This window comes from Oryza brachyantha, chromosome 5 (genome assembly GCF_000231095.2).
Source record: "Oryza brachyantha chromosome 5, ObraRS2, whole genome shotgun sequence".
Lineage (NCBI taxonomy): Eukaryota > Viridiplantae > Streptophyta > Magnoliopsida > Poales > Poaceae > Oryza > Oryza brachyantha.
The window spans coordinates 11,629,634-11,648,488 of NC_023167.2; the positions used below are offsets into that span (position 1 = coordinate 11,629,634).

Here is an 18,855-nt window from a genome sequence, read left to right on the forward strand (position 1 = left end):
GAAACATATAAATCGGAGAAGAGATTAAATTAGTACTGCACGGTTTCAAAATACAACATGTGATCGTTTTGGCATATTTGCAAACGCAAATATTATAAATAAAACTTTTATGTATGTTTTCTTAGCTATTTACAAATCAAGCTACGATAAAAAGAATCCTAAAATCAACTCTAAGTTTAAAGTTGAAAATTTATATTTTTGCTTACGAGCATAAAAATAAATATAAGATACAGCTGCAAGTATTTACCTGATTTAAATTATGTATCAAAATATAAATATTTCTTGACTCGCCCCATCAAACATTTTTATTCAAAATTCTTTTTATTTTTTCCTTACTACACAATCTTAATCTTATATTTTAGAATGTACGCGAATATAACTTGCTGGGCCCATGCTGCAGAACTATAATGAAAGACCAATAATAAACCGCGAGAACGCTTATTGTGCTCCAAATCTCCACCGATAAAGTGGATTTACGCGTCAGCATCTTTGCATTGACGTCCCGTTTATGCTCTGGGATCCCCTGAGACGAACATTCATGAGAGCATTTAGACCTGCTTTGCCTTTTTGTTAACTTTGTATCAGCCTCTCCGTACCTAATTAAACCATGAATCGTTAGTAAGATTCTTATACAACCTTCCTAAAATTTAACGGCTAGTGAAAATAATGTTAGATTTAAAATATATTGAAATCAAATCTTCTACTTTTAGTTGACTATCTAAGTGAAACGCATGGAAATTGACTGGCACCGTAAACAATTGTAACGATAAAAACCCATTATTAGTGACATTTAAATTATTACCTTCTTTTTTTCTTAAAACAACATGCTCCTAGGCTGTGTTCTTTTGTTTGATTGTTCTCAGATTTTTTTCTTGATTTTCACATATACGCTTATTGAACTACGAGATGATTATTTTTATAAAAAATTTATATATAAAAGTTTATCATATAATCTTTTAAAATAGATTTTTAACCTTATATTAGCTAATTCTATCATTTACACTATCAAATAGCTATTGCAAAATTTAGATAATATTTTATCTTCAGCCTTTCGTTAAAGACGCGAGAGCTTAAGATTTTTTTACACACGAATCTAATTAATATGATACATCATTGTTATCCGTACAAGAACAACCACACCATTCTTATGCATTCATTTTTGTTTTCAACAGCATACCTCCAAAAGTCTTGAGAGTACTAAGTATATTTCAATGCTCTAGCAGTTAGTTGCATCAAACCTCACAGGAATAAATCAATAGCCAAAACCACCAACAGAAAACCAGATAGTAGCTATCATCAAATCCATTGAATGAAAAACAACCATCACCAGCACATACCAACACACAACGTGGCTCACAGAGTTTGACACACAGAGGATCCACAGATTCAAAACTTTTTCGGTTTTGTGATTTTTGTCCAGTCTTCAATCTTCTTCTCCTCTCTCAAAGATGGCACCTTTGAGCCGCCCACCCACTCTCCTCTGCCCATCCCATCCTCCTCTCCTTGTCAAGCTTGTGCTTCCCAAGTCTTTATCCCCTCCACTAATCCAAGCTTCTTCTTCTTCTCTTGCTTACTCCAAACCTCCTCTTCCTTTCCTTTGCTTTGCTTTTCTCGGCGGCGCCGTCTAACTCAAGAAGCCAAGAGCGTCAAGGCAACCCTGCAAGTCTAACAAGCCAAGAAATTTGAGGTGAAGTTCGGGTGCAAGGATCCAAGAAATCCAAGGGGGGTTTTTGGCGGCGAGAAGGCAAGAAATTGATCGGGGAAGAGCCACCGCCGGCCGAGGAAGGAGTAGGCAGCAGCCATGGTGCGGAGCAAGGTGGTGCACAAGAAGCCCAAGGATCCGCTGGTGACGCCGCCGTCCGCCAAGCTGAGGAGGTTCCAGGACGACGACGGAGGCGGCGGAGGGAGCCGGCCGAGGAACCGCGGTGGCGTGGCTATGTCGCCGGCGGTCGCGTCCGTGCCTAACTATATGAGGGGCACGAGCAGCTCCGACGCGAAGGTCGGGCGGGGGGCGTCGCGGCCGCTGTGTTCCGCGTCGCCTCCGCGGCGGAGGCCGGTGCGGGTGGTGACGAGGGGGAAGGTGCTGTTCCAGAAGGCCGCCGCGGCCGGGCCCGGGCTGGGCCGGGCCACGTGCTCGTCGACGATGAAGGACGCCAAGTTCCCCGACGCGCTCGACCTGGCCCCCGGCGCCACCGACGCCGAGGGCCCCGCCGCGATGCGGGTCTGCCCCTACACGTACTGCTCCCTCAACGGCCACGCCCACTCCCCGGCGGTGCCGCTCCGGAGCTTCCTCGCGTCGCGGCGGCGGCTGATCAAGACGCAGCAGAGCATGAAGCTCAAGGGCGTCTCGGCGTTCCGCAAGGGCACCGGCCACCCGAGACCGGAGGACAGGGGCGGCGCTGTCGCCTGTGCCGCCGCCGGCGCGAGGGTCGCGCCGCCGATTGACGAGGAGGCGCTCGGCGACTTCTTCGTGGAGGTGTACGCCGGCCCGCGAGTGAGCACGGACATGAGCTGCAGCGACATGTCCCTGGACGAGATGGACGCGACGGTGAGGAGGATGGAGTTCGTCGTCTTCGACCGGTGCGGCGCGGACGACTCCAACGGGAAGGGGAACGGCCTCGATGTCCGCGGCGACGGCGATGACGACGCGAGGCTGGAGGAGAGGTATGGTGCCTTCAGGGACAACTCGTCGGAGTGCAGTGACGCGTCGACCTCAGGCGAATTTGTTGAGGAGTTGCCGTGGATGAGGTACCAGGGGTACGAAGATGACAGCTTGGATGGTGAACTTTTAGATGAACACCGGATCAGAGATGAGGAGATTACTGGAGCTGTTGTCTCGGAGGAGCAAGATGGCCAACATGAAGAGGGTACACCAGGTAGATCAGACGATGAGTGCGAAGATGAAGCTGTTCAAGAACAGGAAGCAAATGATGAGGAGAACATCTCAGATTTTGTCGGTGAATCAGAGATCGTAAAACCGCAGGAAGGTGTTGATTTCAGAGTAGAGGCTTGCGCTGAGCAGGAGGGAATCAGTGAAGACAACATCCTGGATGTGGCGCATCAGACTGAGGTTGGCACAGAACAAGAGATTCAGGAACAGAAGAACTTTGCTGCCATCTGTAATTTGGAGATTCCTGAGCAGGAAGTAGCTGAATCAGTGTCGAATATCCTTGATGAGACCGAGGGTACCTCGACAGAGCAGGAAGAGGAGGGCGATGGGACCAACATGGAGTCTGCCAGCATTTCAGAGGTTACCAAGGAACTAAATGTGGAAGACGAAGAGAACGCGCAGGATGACGGTGGATCTGAAATGGAGATATCCGAGGAGATCATATCTGGTTTTGGTTGCGAAGAGGATTTGTCGGAGGAGGTTACTTCAAAACATGTCTCTGAAGGTGAAATTTCTGACTTTGGTGCAATTATACCTGTACATGTTGAAATGCACAAGAAGCCAGTAGACAACCATGCCTTTGAACAAGATGATTGCAGCACTGCAGACAATGCATTTCATCAAGATGACAATATTGCAAACAAAGCATTTGATGAAGATGACATCACTGCAGATGGCCATTGTGATTCTCAAAAGGAATTGGGTATCACAATGGGAGAACTCATTGTTGCTTCCGAAGAAGGTGGTATTCAAGAAGCTAAATATCATGATCCTGTGGACTGCACAGAAGATGTTCACAAGGAATTGGATGTATTCTTGTGTGACTCACAAGGTGCTTCTGAAGGTTCTGGTATTGCCCAAGAAAGCAACCAAGATGCTAACTCAAGCTTTAACGATGGAGTGGAAATGGTACCAGATATTACCACCCAGACATTGGAAGATGGTTCTAAAGAATCTGATGCTGCTGAAGAAACCACTCATGACTACTACTCTGCACCCCTCACTGCTTGTGCTGAAATGGAATTAGGAAATGGCACAAATGATTTGATGGATGACTCTTCTTATGTCAATGAAGAACCTGATATTGCTCAAGAAACTGGTGAAGATAATAATGCTGAATATGTAAGTGATGATGATTGTCAAAAGGCAACCGCGATAACCAGATGCCAATTGCAAGTTGCTTCTGAAGTTATTGCTCAAGAAGCTGATGATAATGATAGAGATGGTGTACAAAATGAATCTGAGCAGATACCATGTGAATCTGCAGGTTCTGAAGAATGCGATGTTACAACTATTCAGAATGACAATACTGCAGATTTCAATGATGGTGCTCTACAGGAATGTGTGGATACAAGTGAATCAAAAGATGCTCATGAAGAATCAGATGTTACTCAAGACAGTGATAAAGAAGATTGTTCTGTACATACCAATGCTGTTGCTCAAAAGGAAATACATCTTGATGCATGTGAATCTGGAGGTGCTTCTGAAGGAACTACTGTCCCTCCAGAGAATGATGGACATGTTAACACCACCGATCTAAATAACAGTGCTCCAAAGGAGATAACTGGTTCTATATCAGATGCCTGTGAAGACCATTGTATTACTGAAGAAACCAGTTACTCATCCAATATGGTACTTCCAGATCTCAGTGATAACTTCAGTGCCGAAGGCCATGAGAAGCTCCACAACCAAGAAACTGCTACAAAAGAATCATGTGTAGATGATATATGCGACGCATTCAGCGGGATGCACCTCAAAGGCGATGTATATCTTGATCCTACTGAGTCCATGACTTGTCCTAGGAACAGATTGATCATTGCTAGGAGGAGGAAAACACCAGAAGAGGAGGAATACTTGCGAGGTTTTAATCCAAGAGCTCCAAATTTTCTTCCTCTCGAACTGGATCCGGATTCAGAAAAGGTGGACCTCAAGCATCAGATGATGGATGAGCGGAAGAATGCTGAAGAATGGATGATTGACTATGCACTTCGACGAGCTGTGAATAATTTAGGCCCTGCTCGAAAGAAGAAAGTGGAGCTTCTTGTCCAGGCCTTTGAGACCGTCCTACCGCATGATGAGGAGGAAAAGAAAAGCATCACACCCACAAGGCCTGTCCAAGCTTGCAACTGATAATTGTAGAGGTAAGAACATTCGAGGAGGGATGACAGTTGTTTTTGCAGTAACAATTCCCAAATTTCACTGTCTCTTACACGCCTTTTTTGTTTCTCTTGCAGTTAGTAGTCGAACTAATCGTGATCTTGACTCGCGAGCTACTAACTCAGTGGTCGCTGCAATATTATCGCCAGGGACCTGGTTGAAGTTGAATGAGAGAAGAACTTACTAGTTACTGGAGATTTCTAGTTTGGGTTGTTTTACTGAAATCTCTAGTTGAGTTGCTGAGGAGCTCAAAACTGCTCCACAGGGAAATATAACCACTCACTGAATCAAGCAGATTCTTAACTAGTTACTGAATTGCAAAGTAACAGCTCACCAGCTAAGTACTGTAAAAACGTGTGGATAAATATCTCTTGTGCTAGCATCTTACTGATGACTGAGGCTAGCAAAATGTCTTGGGTGGTTGATGCCTTCGACAAAAATCAATAGAATTCTTCAGGGGTGCAGATTTGGTTGAGTATGATCATATCTCCTCTTGGATCCAAAACTGTACTCATTTCAATATCTGCTTATGCATGACAACATGTTCAGTCTACTTCATTTCCACCAAATTTCTGAACAAATCAAATTGATTCCTACGAAAATACTATATAATTCTTATGTTTCGAAGAAAGCAGGAATCCTATAATATTCATGTCTCCCGAAGGAGCTGGAACTGCAAATGTTTATCTCTGTGAATATCCTATTGTTTGATTTTTTGGTTGCAACATTTTTTCATTCGTTTTATTTAAAAATTTAGTATAAATATAAAAAATAATAAGTCATGTTTAAATTTCTTTTGATAATAAAATAAATCACAAACAAAATAAATGATATTTCCATATTTTTTTAAATAAGACAAATGATTAAACATTGTAAGTATAAAAGTTAAATATAAAACGGAGAGAGAGTACGTAACAATTTTGGCTGAAGGCGATACTGTTGTTTTGTTGTGATCATGAAGGATCCTTCAACCAACCTAATAGTTGCAGCCCAACTGTTTAGAACAATCCAGACCAGCCATCTGACTCTGAATGAGATACGTCCATTTTGAGCAGTCTGCATCTGGGTTGATTGGTGCAAACGGCAGCCGACCATGGATTTTTCTGACGTGACACGAAACCAAACATCGGCATTACCCTACTGTAGGCTTGTCCAATGGCGTTCTATTCCTTCCATGCCCCTATAATTTCAAATGATCTTTTTTACGTCTCCGAGATTTATCTCTTAAATACCCTAGTTTTTCGTTAGTTTGGGTAGAAAAGACTTCATTTTTCTTAGTACATATCTAAAAGCCAGAAATGTTTGATGTATAAATTATTTGGGTTGCAAAAAATAATAAGGGATAAATTACTAAATATTTGTTATGAATTTTAAAAAATGAAACATAATTTCATTAAAAATTCAAAAAGATTTATTGCAAAAAAATCAAGCTCTACATCAAATTTGAAAATTACTTTTCAATCAATATGTAGTGAAAAAAGATTCAGCGTAAAAAACAAACGGGTGAAATTATTCTACCACAAATTGAAATACACATTTGAAATTTTTAAATAAATTTCAACTCAAATTTGAAGAATTTTGTTGAACTTTCCAAAAATTCAAACATAAATAACATATAGTTTTAGTTCTCAATTTTATGGTGAAAATAATGTATGAATTTAACATAATTAAAAAAATCAAAAATTTAATTTTTCTTTTTTAACTTTGTTACTAAATGATTCTATCCCTTTTATTTGTTTTAGTATAAGTTAATTTTTTGACATTAAAAATTATGGAGTAGGTAGCATATAAGTATGATAGAGGGGTGATTTAGTCATTTAGACATATTAATGGTCAACTGATCGACAACTGAAGGAAACGAGTACACAGGGGATAGAAATAAAAACTAAAGCACACATAAGAGATGTGTTAAAATTCAGGGATATAGTAGGGATTGTGTAAATTTTTAGAGGTATGTAGAAATTTTCTCAAAAGATCGAGATAGTAACCTGAGTTATGACTGACTTATTTTCCATACATTTCGGATGCATTGTTCCCTTGAAAAGAAGAAGGTAAGTATTATTTTGCATATTATTTCACCATCTTGGTATCGAACTGAAGATCGGAACTGGCTTGACAAGCCCGGAAAGCGGCCGCTTCCTTCTTTTCTTCTTCTCCTGCATCGTTCTACGTACGGTGGTTGCGTCTTGCACCGATACTGCTGCCGACTCGCAGTAGCTACACAATGAGCATTTTGCCGCTACTCGACTGGTCACACGTCAAAGCTCTTCATCGTCGTCGGCAGCAGAGGAAACACTCGCTGATTGGCCTTTGTACACTGCAGCAGGCCACCCATTTCGGAGCCTTTGTAGACCGCACCGTGGTTCGTGGTGCATCTGTTTTTCCAAGGGAGAGTTAATTCTCGGCCCCCTCTTGCTAACCCACGATTTTTTTCTTCGTTTTTTCACCCGCATACTTCCCAAACTACTAAACGGTATGTCTTTTATAAAAATTTTCTATAATAAAGTTACTTTAAAAATCATATTAATTTATTTTTTTTTATTTTTATAACTAATAATTAATTAATCATATTACTAATCTATTACTATATTTTTCACGCCAGATAGCTAAACCGTTGACGAAAGTGGCGTAAGAATACTAAATCATTCGGGGGCTCACCATAATTCATGGGTGCCTACGAGAGATGAAGGCAAAGCTGGCTTTGGCACAAACCATATATAAAATTGTAAGGTTAGAAATTCACATGACTTTAGTTCCAAATTTCTGTCGAGTGATATATATATATATATATATATATATATATATATATCATTTATGCTAAAGATATTTTACCTGTAGATCAATCCGTCGGGAGAACTGAGAAGTAGACTTACAGCTTGGTGATGCTTCTTTTTGAGAGGCTTTAAATGTATTTGCGAGGTATATAGAGGTGTAATGCAATGTTGGCCATTGATCTTAGTGCGGGACGCTGTTGTAGAAAATAAAAATTATAATCGACGATAGTGATATAATTATATAGGTAATTTAGTGACAATTGTGTTTATCTCAATACCTTCACCGTTTAAAAAATATCAATATTAAAATAAGGGGCAATTACATAACTGGTTCTACTTTGAAGTTCAATTGTGGATTTAACCCTATTTTTTCAGTTTGTAAATTTAGCCTTGCTTTTCAAATTTGAATCTTCCATTTGGCCCTACGTTAAATAACCGTGAGTAAGTGTAAATAGAAAAAGAGAAAAAAAAGAAAAACACGCGAAATGACAACAATACCCCTTTGTACTCTCACCCTATCTTCACTTCTCCCCGGTTAGAACTTAGAAGCTAGGATTCTTCAGCCGGCGGCGAGCAGTGCGGGTAGGCGCGAGGCGGCGCGCGCGGCGGCCAGGACCCGCGGCGGTGGGCAGGCGCGCGGGCAAGCGCGAGGCGGGGCGCACAGCGGCCAGGGTCGGCGGCGGCGGGCGCCCGCGGCCAGGCGCGCGGCGGCACGGCGGCCACGTCCAGGGGCGGCTAGGGCGCGCGGCCAGGCGAGCGGCGGAGCAGCGGCCATGTGCTCAGCATTCACCAGCTACAGCTTCCACGTGCTTGTTTCCATGCTTAATTGTGTGCTGCGTTCTCCAAGAAATTAGGTGTGCTTGTAATTAGGGATGCGATTAACAAGCAGTTAGCTCTAGAAACTGGTGTGGTACTGGCTCCATCAATTGTTTCAGGAGGCATCTAGTGAACTAGCTTGTGTGTTCTTCCTTTTGGAAAACTTTGCAGATGGTTTGAGTGGCGGCCAGGTGCGCGGCGGCGTGGTGGCCAGCAGGTAGCGGTAACCAGCAGACCGCGATTTGCTACGTGGGACTCTCTGTGTGCTGATTTGGGACTCTATGTAGGCTGTTGGACATGATTAGTGCTATTTTTACATGAACATTCTTTATATTTGTTTCATTGTTTGCAATTTCCAAATTTTTAGGCAATATGCTGTCAAAATTTTGTAAAAAAAAGATAAAACTATGTCAATTTTGTTTACCATAATTTTTTAAAATTTGGTTCAAACTTTAATCGAATGTATTTTAAATCTTAGTCAATTTTATCAAACTCTAACAATCAAACTAACTCAAATCTGTTAAATACAAGTTAAATATTATAAATATTTCTTAAAGTACACATATATAAAAACATGGCCAAATATGCAAATAGTACTAACAAAACATGGTCAAATGTGCAAGGGTAAAGACGTCCATTTTTTCACCACTTAACGCCGTCAACGTGACTTAATGGAGTAGGGCCAAAAGTGAGCTTCAAATTTAAAAAGCAGTGCTAAATCTGCAAACTGAAAAAAACAGGGCTAAATCCACAGTCCAAAGTAGGACCAGTTATGTAATTGCTCTTAAAATAAGTATAAAATAAGTATAGTGCATTCGGTCGGTACTAGGAACGGGCGATTGTGTTTTTTCCTTCTATGCAAATCATCCATCTTTGAGGACGATCAGTAGGAGGAACCCATGGATAGTCTTGGCTGATTGGACAATGATATTAGTGACATGTGACGGTGTGATAGGATCATTATATTTTTAGAAGTGTTGTTTTAGGAGAACCTTCGTCGTAGTCCAAGTGTTGTTTCAGTGAAATATGAGGATGAGATCAATTGCGGTTGTAGTTCACCACAATATGATATTTATTGTTATCCCCTTTGTCTCACACTATAAGCATTTATAGCATTTGGAAATTGGAATCCTGTCCAAAAACATAAATATTCATAGCACTATTCATAATACTATCTGTTACACCAATCACTTCTCATTTAAAATTCTTACTACTTTATCTCCACTTACTCTTTCATCCTATTCAATATTCATTCAATATTTATTAAGAGACACCATAGTCTTTTTTCCTCTACCTTGCTCCATACTAATTAACCTACAAATGCTTAGATGCAGTACATCATTTTTCTTTTTTTAAACAATAATTGTAGCATGTCTACTCTAGCTATGCAAGAGCCATGAATTCTCTTATAGTTTCATCTCGATATATTTATTGGATATCAATAAAACGTTTTTTATATACAAAATTCATGAAACTATGTTAGTACTACTTGTACAGGCCGAGGAGGAAAGACTGAAGGGACATGAGGCCTGGACATGGCTGGCAGGATGGGCCTCAAGTAGGCTGGGCCCATGGCAAATAGAAAGAGGAGAGATGAATGCGAAGGTGGTATTTACTTGCTAAAATCGAGGGATGTTTTTATTTTTATATTTTTATTAAAAATTTTGAAAATAAATTTTTAAAAAATATTGCAAATCTAGATTCCCAACATTTAGCTAGGCGTGGAATCTGATGTGAAAGTCGGTGATAGGGAAGGGCCTGACTATTTTATAGACGATCCCTTGCTGCAGAGTAGGAGAGTTTTTTCGGCATGAGCAAGGGGCAACCTGCAAATTCACCTGAGAGGTATAAAAACCATGAATCGAGTGCCCTTCCTTAGAACAACGATAACTCTAATATGAATTTGGAACCCGACAAAATTTATATCCACATACATCTATAGACAAAAAATACTTTGCCAACTTGGCAAAATCACAACTATGAAATTCCACTTGCATGATTGCATTTTTGAGGCCAGAAGCTTCAGAAACACATTGGATAGAACTTGAAAAATTCTACGGGTCACATAGTTTGACCATTTGAGCTCAGATTTTTTGAAGTTGGTTCCTGTGTGCTTGTAGGTGAACACAAAATATCAATAAAAATAAAAAGTGCACTCTCTCCTCCAACACTCTATTGGCTTCCCTTGTTGTATTGTAGGCAGCCCTATGCTTGACCTTAGAAGCCCCAACTATAAGTAGCAAGGGGGACCGCCTGTAAAATGACGAGGCCCCCAAACCCCCTCCACCGGCCGTCTTGGTGATAATCTAGCTATTTGGTAGCAAGGGGTTGTTAACGTCAAAATTTGGTAAGATTATTTAGTGGATTTGGTTAAAGAAAGAGCACTATCAACTGATGGAAAGTTTATCTAGGAGCGTCCGAGTTCAAGAAGGAACCATAAAGACAATGGCATGACAATTTAATTCTATGTATTAATTAGACAATGTTTAGTAATTTTCCTTTAGAAAGTTCTATCTCGTGTTCAATTAGGACTATGTTTTCTTTGGTCTTTAGACTAGTATTTACCCATAGGTATAAATATGTACACCTATGGTTCGTGTATAATATCCCACACATCAATAAAACTACTTTTGTGCATCACCACCCTCTCTCCTGAGGTTTTTGTCACGGGGAAAACTTGGCACTTGATGAGGGGTTTGCATCGGCTTCAATCTTTGGCGAAGAGTTAAGCTCTAAGTTCCGCCGACCCAAACAATTGTATCACATAGATCGGTGTTGTTCAAGGTTGCATTGCTTCAACCTCTTGGATTGCTCTTGTTCAGTTAGTATATTTGCATACTCGATATTTCAATTCTATCTTTAGTAGCATTGTGTTTAGAGACGCATCGGTTTAGTCAGAACTATCTCGGTTAGGTTAGGTCCGATCTTTTGTATTAGCCAATATTTGTCAACAATAATGATGTTTTTGATTGTTTAATTTGTTATAGCAATCACATTAGATAGATTTATAGGCTCATAGAGATCAGATTATCATAAAAATCTCATTCTACATCGGTTAGGTCTGACCTACTAGATTGTTGCTGATAATTTGAATCTTGTTAAGCTAATAGGTTCATGCTAATGTTCCATCGGAGGGTTAGCCTATCTTATCTGACCATTTTGATCAGTGTCATATCGGCTTACTTAAATCTATCAGTCAATTACCAACCTTATGATGTATCGGTTACGTTCGACCTATGGTTTGTGGCTGTAAGTTAGGTTTATTTAAGTCAATAGGCATCAATCATTGTTTCATCGGGGTTTCAGCCGATGAGTTATCTAAGTGTTGCATTGTCTTATAAGAATTATATGCAAATTGGTTTTAGCCGATCGTAGCATCGGCTTTATTGTTTATCTAACTATTTGAGTATATTTGTATCGGACTTATAACCGATCCAATTCTTCAACAATCGATTGCTCAACCTATTGGCTAACTGCCAACCCAATTCTCCAACAACCGATTGTTTAACCTATTAGCTAATCATTGCCACATCGAAATCTAGTTGGTTGGATCTTCAATTATCCATCGACTCGATAACCGATCGATTCCTTTTATTCTTCATCTTGTGAGTTGCAAGATCAAACTGACTGGCATATTTTCACCTCATCAAGATTTAGGACCTGCTCCCATGCCATCATGTGTGACCAGGATGTCAAATCAATAGATTTGGCATCAACAGGGGCCGCCTGCAAAAATCACACCATGTGTCCAACGACCGTCCCTCTCCCTTGTCTTGTCGTTTGCCATTTAGGATACCACAACCAACAAGTGGGCATTCTATATTTCGCACCACTATCTAGGCGTTGGGAGGCTAGATTTGCTTTTTTGCCCCTAACAAAACAAAATTCTATTTTAGAAATTTTTTATGATAAAATATAAAAAAAATAAAAAAGATAGGTTCCAAAGAAGAAAGCAAATTTGGTAGCATTATTATTCTTCAAAATGATCAATGAAATGAGTTTGTTTAAATAATTATCAAATTATCAAATACTTGATAGATAAACTATTTTGAATATTTGGTTTATATGATTGCATTTGAAGAAGTTTAATATATCTTATTTATATTATTAAATTGAGCCATAGCGTTAGCACGAGTACAACACTCTCGTGTGATAAATGCTATAGGCCTTGGTGTGTGGCGGTCCCTGATCAGAGTTTTAACTGCTAAGCCCCTGTAAAACTATATTAGTCTTTTCCTTTTTTTTTTGAATTTTTGAAGATCGAACAAATTCACCTTTAAAATGATGATTCTTCCTCTCTATCAAAACGTAGTCACTTTAGGATAAAAATATCCAACAAACTATCCATATTATATGCTCCATATTTTTTTGGGAACCTTGTTATCCTCCGTATATAATATGCCACCTTCTCTTGTGTATTTTTAGTAACCCGTCCAATTTAACACACGGTCAGGCTGTTATAGACTTACCACTTGGGATAAAAACGGCTCAGAATCTTTCCGGATACCAGACCAATTTTCGGAAATGAAAATCGTCGATCGGATTTTTTTTGAATTTATCGGAAACGAAAATAGATTCGGAATTTTTTCTCAGAAACGGAAACAGAAACGGTAAGGACACTATCTGTCAGAAATCGGAACTGGTCGAAAACTTTCCGGAATTTTTCTTGGAAACTTTCCGAAAATTTTCTCGGATTTTTTTGCAGGCCTATGTGAATGTGATATAAATTCACAATATCAACCAAAATGGCCTAACCCACTCGAGCAAGTTAGCCTTAAGTTCTTAATCAAAACATATATACAAACACTTTACTTTGTATCAACATGTATGATGCACACTTTATTTATAGTATGATATGTGAGCTTCTATAATAATTAGCATGATTTGTAATTTACTATAATAATTTGTAAATTATAACTTTTATTTGGTATTTAGACAATCATTAACAAAGTAACTTATGAACTTAGTTGTAATGATAAAAGGTGGTATGATTAGTTGCTAATGTTTGAATTTTTGATGTACTGATTTAGAAAAAAATTGAAACCTCGGTCAGGCTGTTTTTTAGTAACCAGTCATACAACGCACACGAATACTCCACAGTAGATATGCAAAAGGGAGGCCATGATGGAACATCTGGTTCTTTTCCTTGAACCGATAAAAGAGCATAGTGTGCCAGCATAACTTTGACCTCGAGCAATGCATATATACCTACGCCGAGCAGTGATGTGCAAGAAGCAGCTAGCATCTTTTATTTGTTTGCAGCCCGGACACTGCAAAGGTTCAAGATCAATTAATGAATCCAACAATTACCCATCTCTAATTGATGTTAGGCCATTCTGAATGACCCTTTTATTTGATATTAATTAGGTGTTATATCTGATGACATGATAAATATTTAATTAGGAAAGAGAAGAGAACCCTTTCATTCTAGTGAAAGGCTTGTGGCGTTGTTTCCAAGCAAATGAAAGTTGAATGAAAATCCATTGAGGCTAAACCTTTCTTTCATTTGGATTCCGTGTGGGTCCACCATCTATTCTCTCATGCAACAATTTGTATGACACATTTAATCATACTCTCATGCAGGAATTTAATGCTCTATTAAATCTATGAAACTGTGAAATGAAAAAAGCCACTGAGAGATACTCTTTCATTTCATAGAATAAAACTAGAATGCTGATGTGCCATACTTAGAAACTGTGAAATAAAAGAGATCATTGAGAATGATCTTATGTATATTGATTGAGAAATCTCTAGTTTCACTACACAGTTTTCAAAACAGCTAACTCAATGAAACGCCGCATGAAACAGTTATCACAGTGCAACATCTCATTGTACCATTTCTAAAGCTAAATAAAACATTTAATTACTACTCAAAGTTTGATTGCATGTAGATAATGTTTGATTGCAGGAAACACCTCAAGCCCCTCGGTGGGAGCTTCACTGCGTAATCGAGGACTTGTTGACGGTGTCCAAATGTTTCATGACCATGAAACGAATTCACTCTCTCTCTTCATAGCTTCATGTAAATATTCTCTTTTGTGCTGATGAATTACCTAATTAATATGCATGACACTCGTACAAAACCCCATTAAGATGGGCTAAGAAAGGATACCGAAGAGTATCCATGATTACCCGAATTAATTACGTCTTGCAGGTAAAGAATTAATTGGCTCTTGGACTATGAGTACAAGAAAGGAACAAAGGTTAACTTGCCTTGATGCTTTGCCACACATATTCTCGGAGGAGTACAACACACAGCCTATATTATATAATAACTAGTATATATAAATATATAAGCATTGTTCCAGAGGAGGAGATTAACTTACCAATAAATTAAGGAGGGCTAGATCCCTCCAAGCGAGCTGACGTTATACTGCTCCCTTGTTCATGTTCGCAGGCATGCCTCCAGTATCCCTTAAGGCCAACTTGGACTATTTCTTTCATACTTTAGTCTACACGCTCCATGCATATACTGTTCCCTTCATTTCTTTATTCTGGCATTATATTTTTTTCGATTACACAAGTTTGCATAAGCATGTCCTTTGTTATAATGTCAGTGCCATAACAGCCACGGGCATGTAGGCGCATTGGAGAGATAGAGGATCTAATCCCATTTGCACAGCCTATGCACAAGTGTGCATCCCTTCATGCCCCATACCCTAACAGTCTTAAAGGGTGAACCATGATCAATGGCGAACCACTAAACTCACTAAATTTTTATCATATGTAACAGTGTCTTGGAAAATTATTGATATTTTTCGTTCAAATCTTTTGGAATAATGCACATATCAGATCTTTCAAAATAACGATTTTCAACAACATAAGTACACACGGTGGTTCGTTAGCAGTGATGCACTGAGCATGCCGAAAAAAATAGGTGCTCAAACACACGAGACATTTCTATTAAATTCATAAATGTTACGGTAAATAAATGACAAATAATTCATTATACACAACTTGGCTGACATATACTCATTTCTTTCTTTATACTCCCTCATTTCTAGATATTACCTACGTGTACAAATGTATGAGTATGACGTCTAACTTAAAAATAAATATAAAAAATGGAGTATGGATCGACATTTGCTCACTGTTCAAATTTTGACCACTAACAAACTCTAATTTTTGAGATTGGTTATATTTAGAATGTTACACACTTTGATAATATGTAATCTTCTTTTGTATTCATCTTTTATATATATAGAAAAAAGACCATTTTTTGGTAAAGAAAAATAATCAAATTTGTACTCGGTCTGTAGTCTCAAAAGTGTCTAATCATTTAATAATTCTGTAATTGTGAATAGGTTAATTAACACCGAGCTGTACTAGATCCGAGTCTCAATTTTAGTAATCCACCTATTTAAAAAATGAAAGTTGTAGTGAAATCAGGGTTATAATATTTATCATGATTAAAATATTTTAGAAGCACAATTTTTTTACTGTCGTAAATACAATCACAAATTCACAATCATGATTTTATTTGGTTATTACAGGAAACTGCAGAGAGGATGTTGGAGGACATTGATGCAGCATTGCAGCTGATGGTGGATATATGGGTGAGGCTGCTTATCTACGCGGCCGGCAAGTCCCCAGCCAAGGCGGGTCCACCACAATTAAGGGTATTTAGACGTAAACCCAACATTTTTGATAAAAATACACACATTTGTGCATTCAGTGAGAAAAACACAGATTCAGCCCAAACAAACCAAAAATAGGTTTACCGTCACAGATGACATCTGTCATGACCCTATATCTCAACACGTTACCGATAGTTGTATTATCTGTAATGGCTACTAATCTAGGCCCATTAATTACGGATATATATTTGTCGTGGTTAACTGTAGCGAGCCGTTACCGATATTATCAATTCGATCGTATTCGGTAGTTCACCGGTGACAAATATTTTTTTTGTTATCCGTAACCATTTCTCCGTCACGGGGCCAATCCCCATGACAGATTAGTGTTTCTCCTTGGCGTGCAACCCACAGAAATACTCCACGGTAGATTTGCAAAAGGTCGGCCATGATGGAACATCTGGTCCTTTTCCTTTTCCTTGAGCCGGTAGAAGAGCATAGTATGCCAGCATAACTTTGACCTCAAGCAATGCGTATATACTTACGACGAGCAGTGACGTCGAAGAAGCACCTGGCCCCCGTGTAGTTTCCAAAAACTTCTTTTCAAAAACACTACATTGAATTTTTAGATACCTAAATGAAGCATTACATATAAATAAAATAATAAACTAATTGCATAGTTAGGGTGAAAATCGTGGGACGAATCTTTTAAGCCTAGTTAGTTTATGATTAGCCATAAGTGCTACAGTAACCCATGTGTGCTAATAATAGATTAATTAGGCTCGAAGGATTCGTCTTGTGGTTTCTATGTAAACAATGAAATTTGTTTTTTTATTGTGTCCGAAAATCTTTCTGATATCCGATCAAACGTCCGACGTAACGTCTTTTCCCAACTAAACAGGGCAGCATATTCTATTTGTCTGCAGCCGGGACACTGCCAAGGTTCAAGATCAATTAATCCAACAATTAGCCATGCATCTCTAGTTGAGGTCATGCATACTGCTACTAGTCATCATATATAAGAGTATCCATGATTACTCGGATTAATTACGTCTTGCAGCTAAAGAATTAATTAGCACCTGGACTAAGAGTACAAGAAAGGAATAAAGGTTAACTTGCCTTAATGCTTTGCCAGAAATATTCTCGGCGGGCGAAGTACACCACACTGCCTTTTATAATAACTACACAGTGGAGTATATATTAGTATGGTTCCAGAGGAGCAGATCAACGTACCAGTAAATTACGGAGGGCTGGATTACTCCAAGCGAGCTGACGTTGTTTACTGCTCCCTTGTTCATGTTCGCAGGTATGCCTACAATATCCCTTATTCAACGAACTTGGCCTTTCCTTTCATACCTCATTCCACGCTCCATGCGTTATATTATTAGGATGTGCATGCATTTTTCAATAATTAAAAAATATTCTATAGTGATCCATCATTTGAAAGATCAAGTAATTTACTTATTTCACAAAAAAAGATAATACCAACAACATATTTCCGAAATCCCAAATACTCAATTCTATTTACTAGAGATTTAACTCTAATATTATTGTCAGTGATTCGGCTATTTGTTACGTCCAAATTGGTCTAGAGACTCGACAAATCTTATAATTAGCACAACCGTGGCATAGTGTTGAGCATGAACTTCATTATCTTTTTTTATCATTGTCGGTGTTCTAACGGCGTCTCGTGTTGGCTCGTGGTAGTGCACATGCCGCACTAATGTTGCGATTGCACTCTAATTCTAAAGGCCTACAATTCATATTTATGGAAACTTGATGATTGAAAAGTCTACATATTTATCTTTATGTAAAGTCCCTAATATATAGAAAGTGTTTGCCTTATTTCTAATTGAAAAAAAAATTTCTAACATATAGAAACTCCATAATTGGTAAGGTAGTTTCTAATTTAGAAAGTCAATGTAAGGAGGTGGAGTCCATACTAGCCACCCGATTTTACGAAAATGGCTTTCGTCATCAGATTTGAGGAATGATGAATAAAATATATAGATTGAGTAAAATCGGTTGGTGCACTATAGGGAGATACAGGGAGACTATAGGGTAGATGCAGAGATGTAGATAGGCATAACTCAATAAGGCTAATATCTCCATGTTCTTCACAATGTTCTCAGCACTAGGGGAAAGAGTTTAAATGCCGATCCTAAACCCCCATTGGAGCTAAATTCGTAATTGGTACCACTGATGCGACACTGATGAGGGGGGTCTCATTAGTGCCGAAATTAAGAGCTAGTGATGATTGGGAGAGGCAAGCTAAAAAGAAAAACCATCTCTCAACAATTGGTGGGACAAGGGAGACGTGCGGCAGACAAGGGGGACAACGAGTGCCCTCAGTGAGGCTACCACCGAGGGGAGAATGACTGTTGCCAAGGGCCTACCATTGAGGGGAGGTGCATGATGTGGGAGACGCGTGGCGATCAGCAAAGATGGCGAATCTCCTTTGCAAGGCCTATGTCGAGGGGAGGTTGTCCGCTATGGAGGACACACCATGGAGGGGATGCTGCCTACCACCATTAGCCCTACTGAGAGAGATGATCAGGAGGTACCAAGAGAGGGAGGAGAGAAAAATTAGAGGGAGAGAGAGAATAGATAAGTAGGCTAGGTCGATCAGGGCACATCAGCTCGT

General features: G+C 39.3%; 1 protein-coding gene across 1 annotated transcript; it reads left to right on the forward strand.

Annotated features, from left to right (window-relative positions):
* The first annotated feature begins 1,497 nt into the window (after positions 1–1,497).
* Positions 1,498–5,533, forward strand: LOC102711260. The gene is made up of 2 exons (XM_006654277.3): positions 1,498–5,031; positions 5,125–5,533. Exon 1 carries the CDS (start codon positions 1,802–1,804, stop codon positions 5,018–5,020), a length of 3,219 nt encoding a protein of 1,072 aa, XP_006654340.2. The 5' UTR covers positions 1,498–1,801; the 3' UTR covers positions 5,021–5,031; positions 5,125–5,533.
* Positions 5,534–18,855: the final 13,322 nt, after the last annotated feature.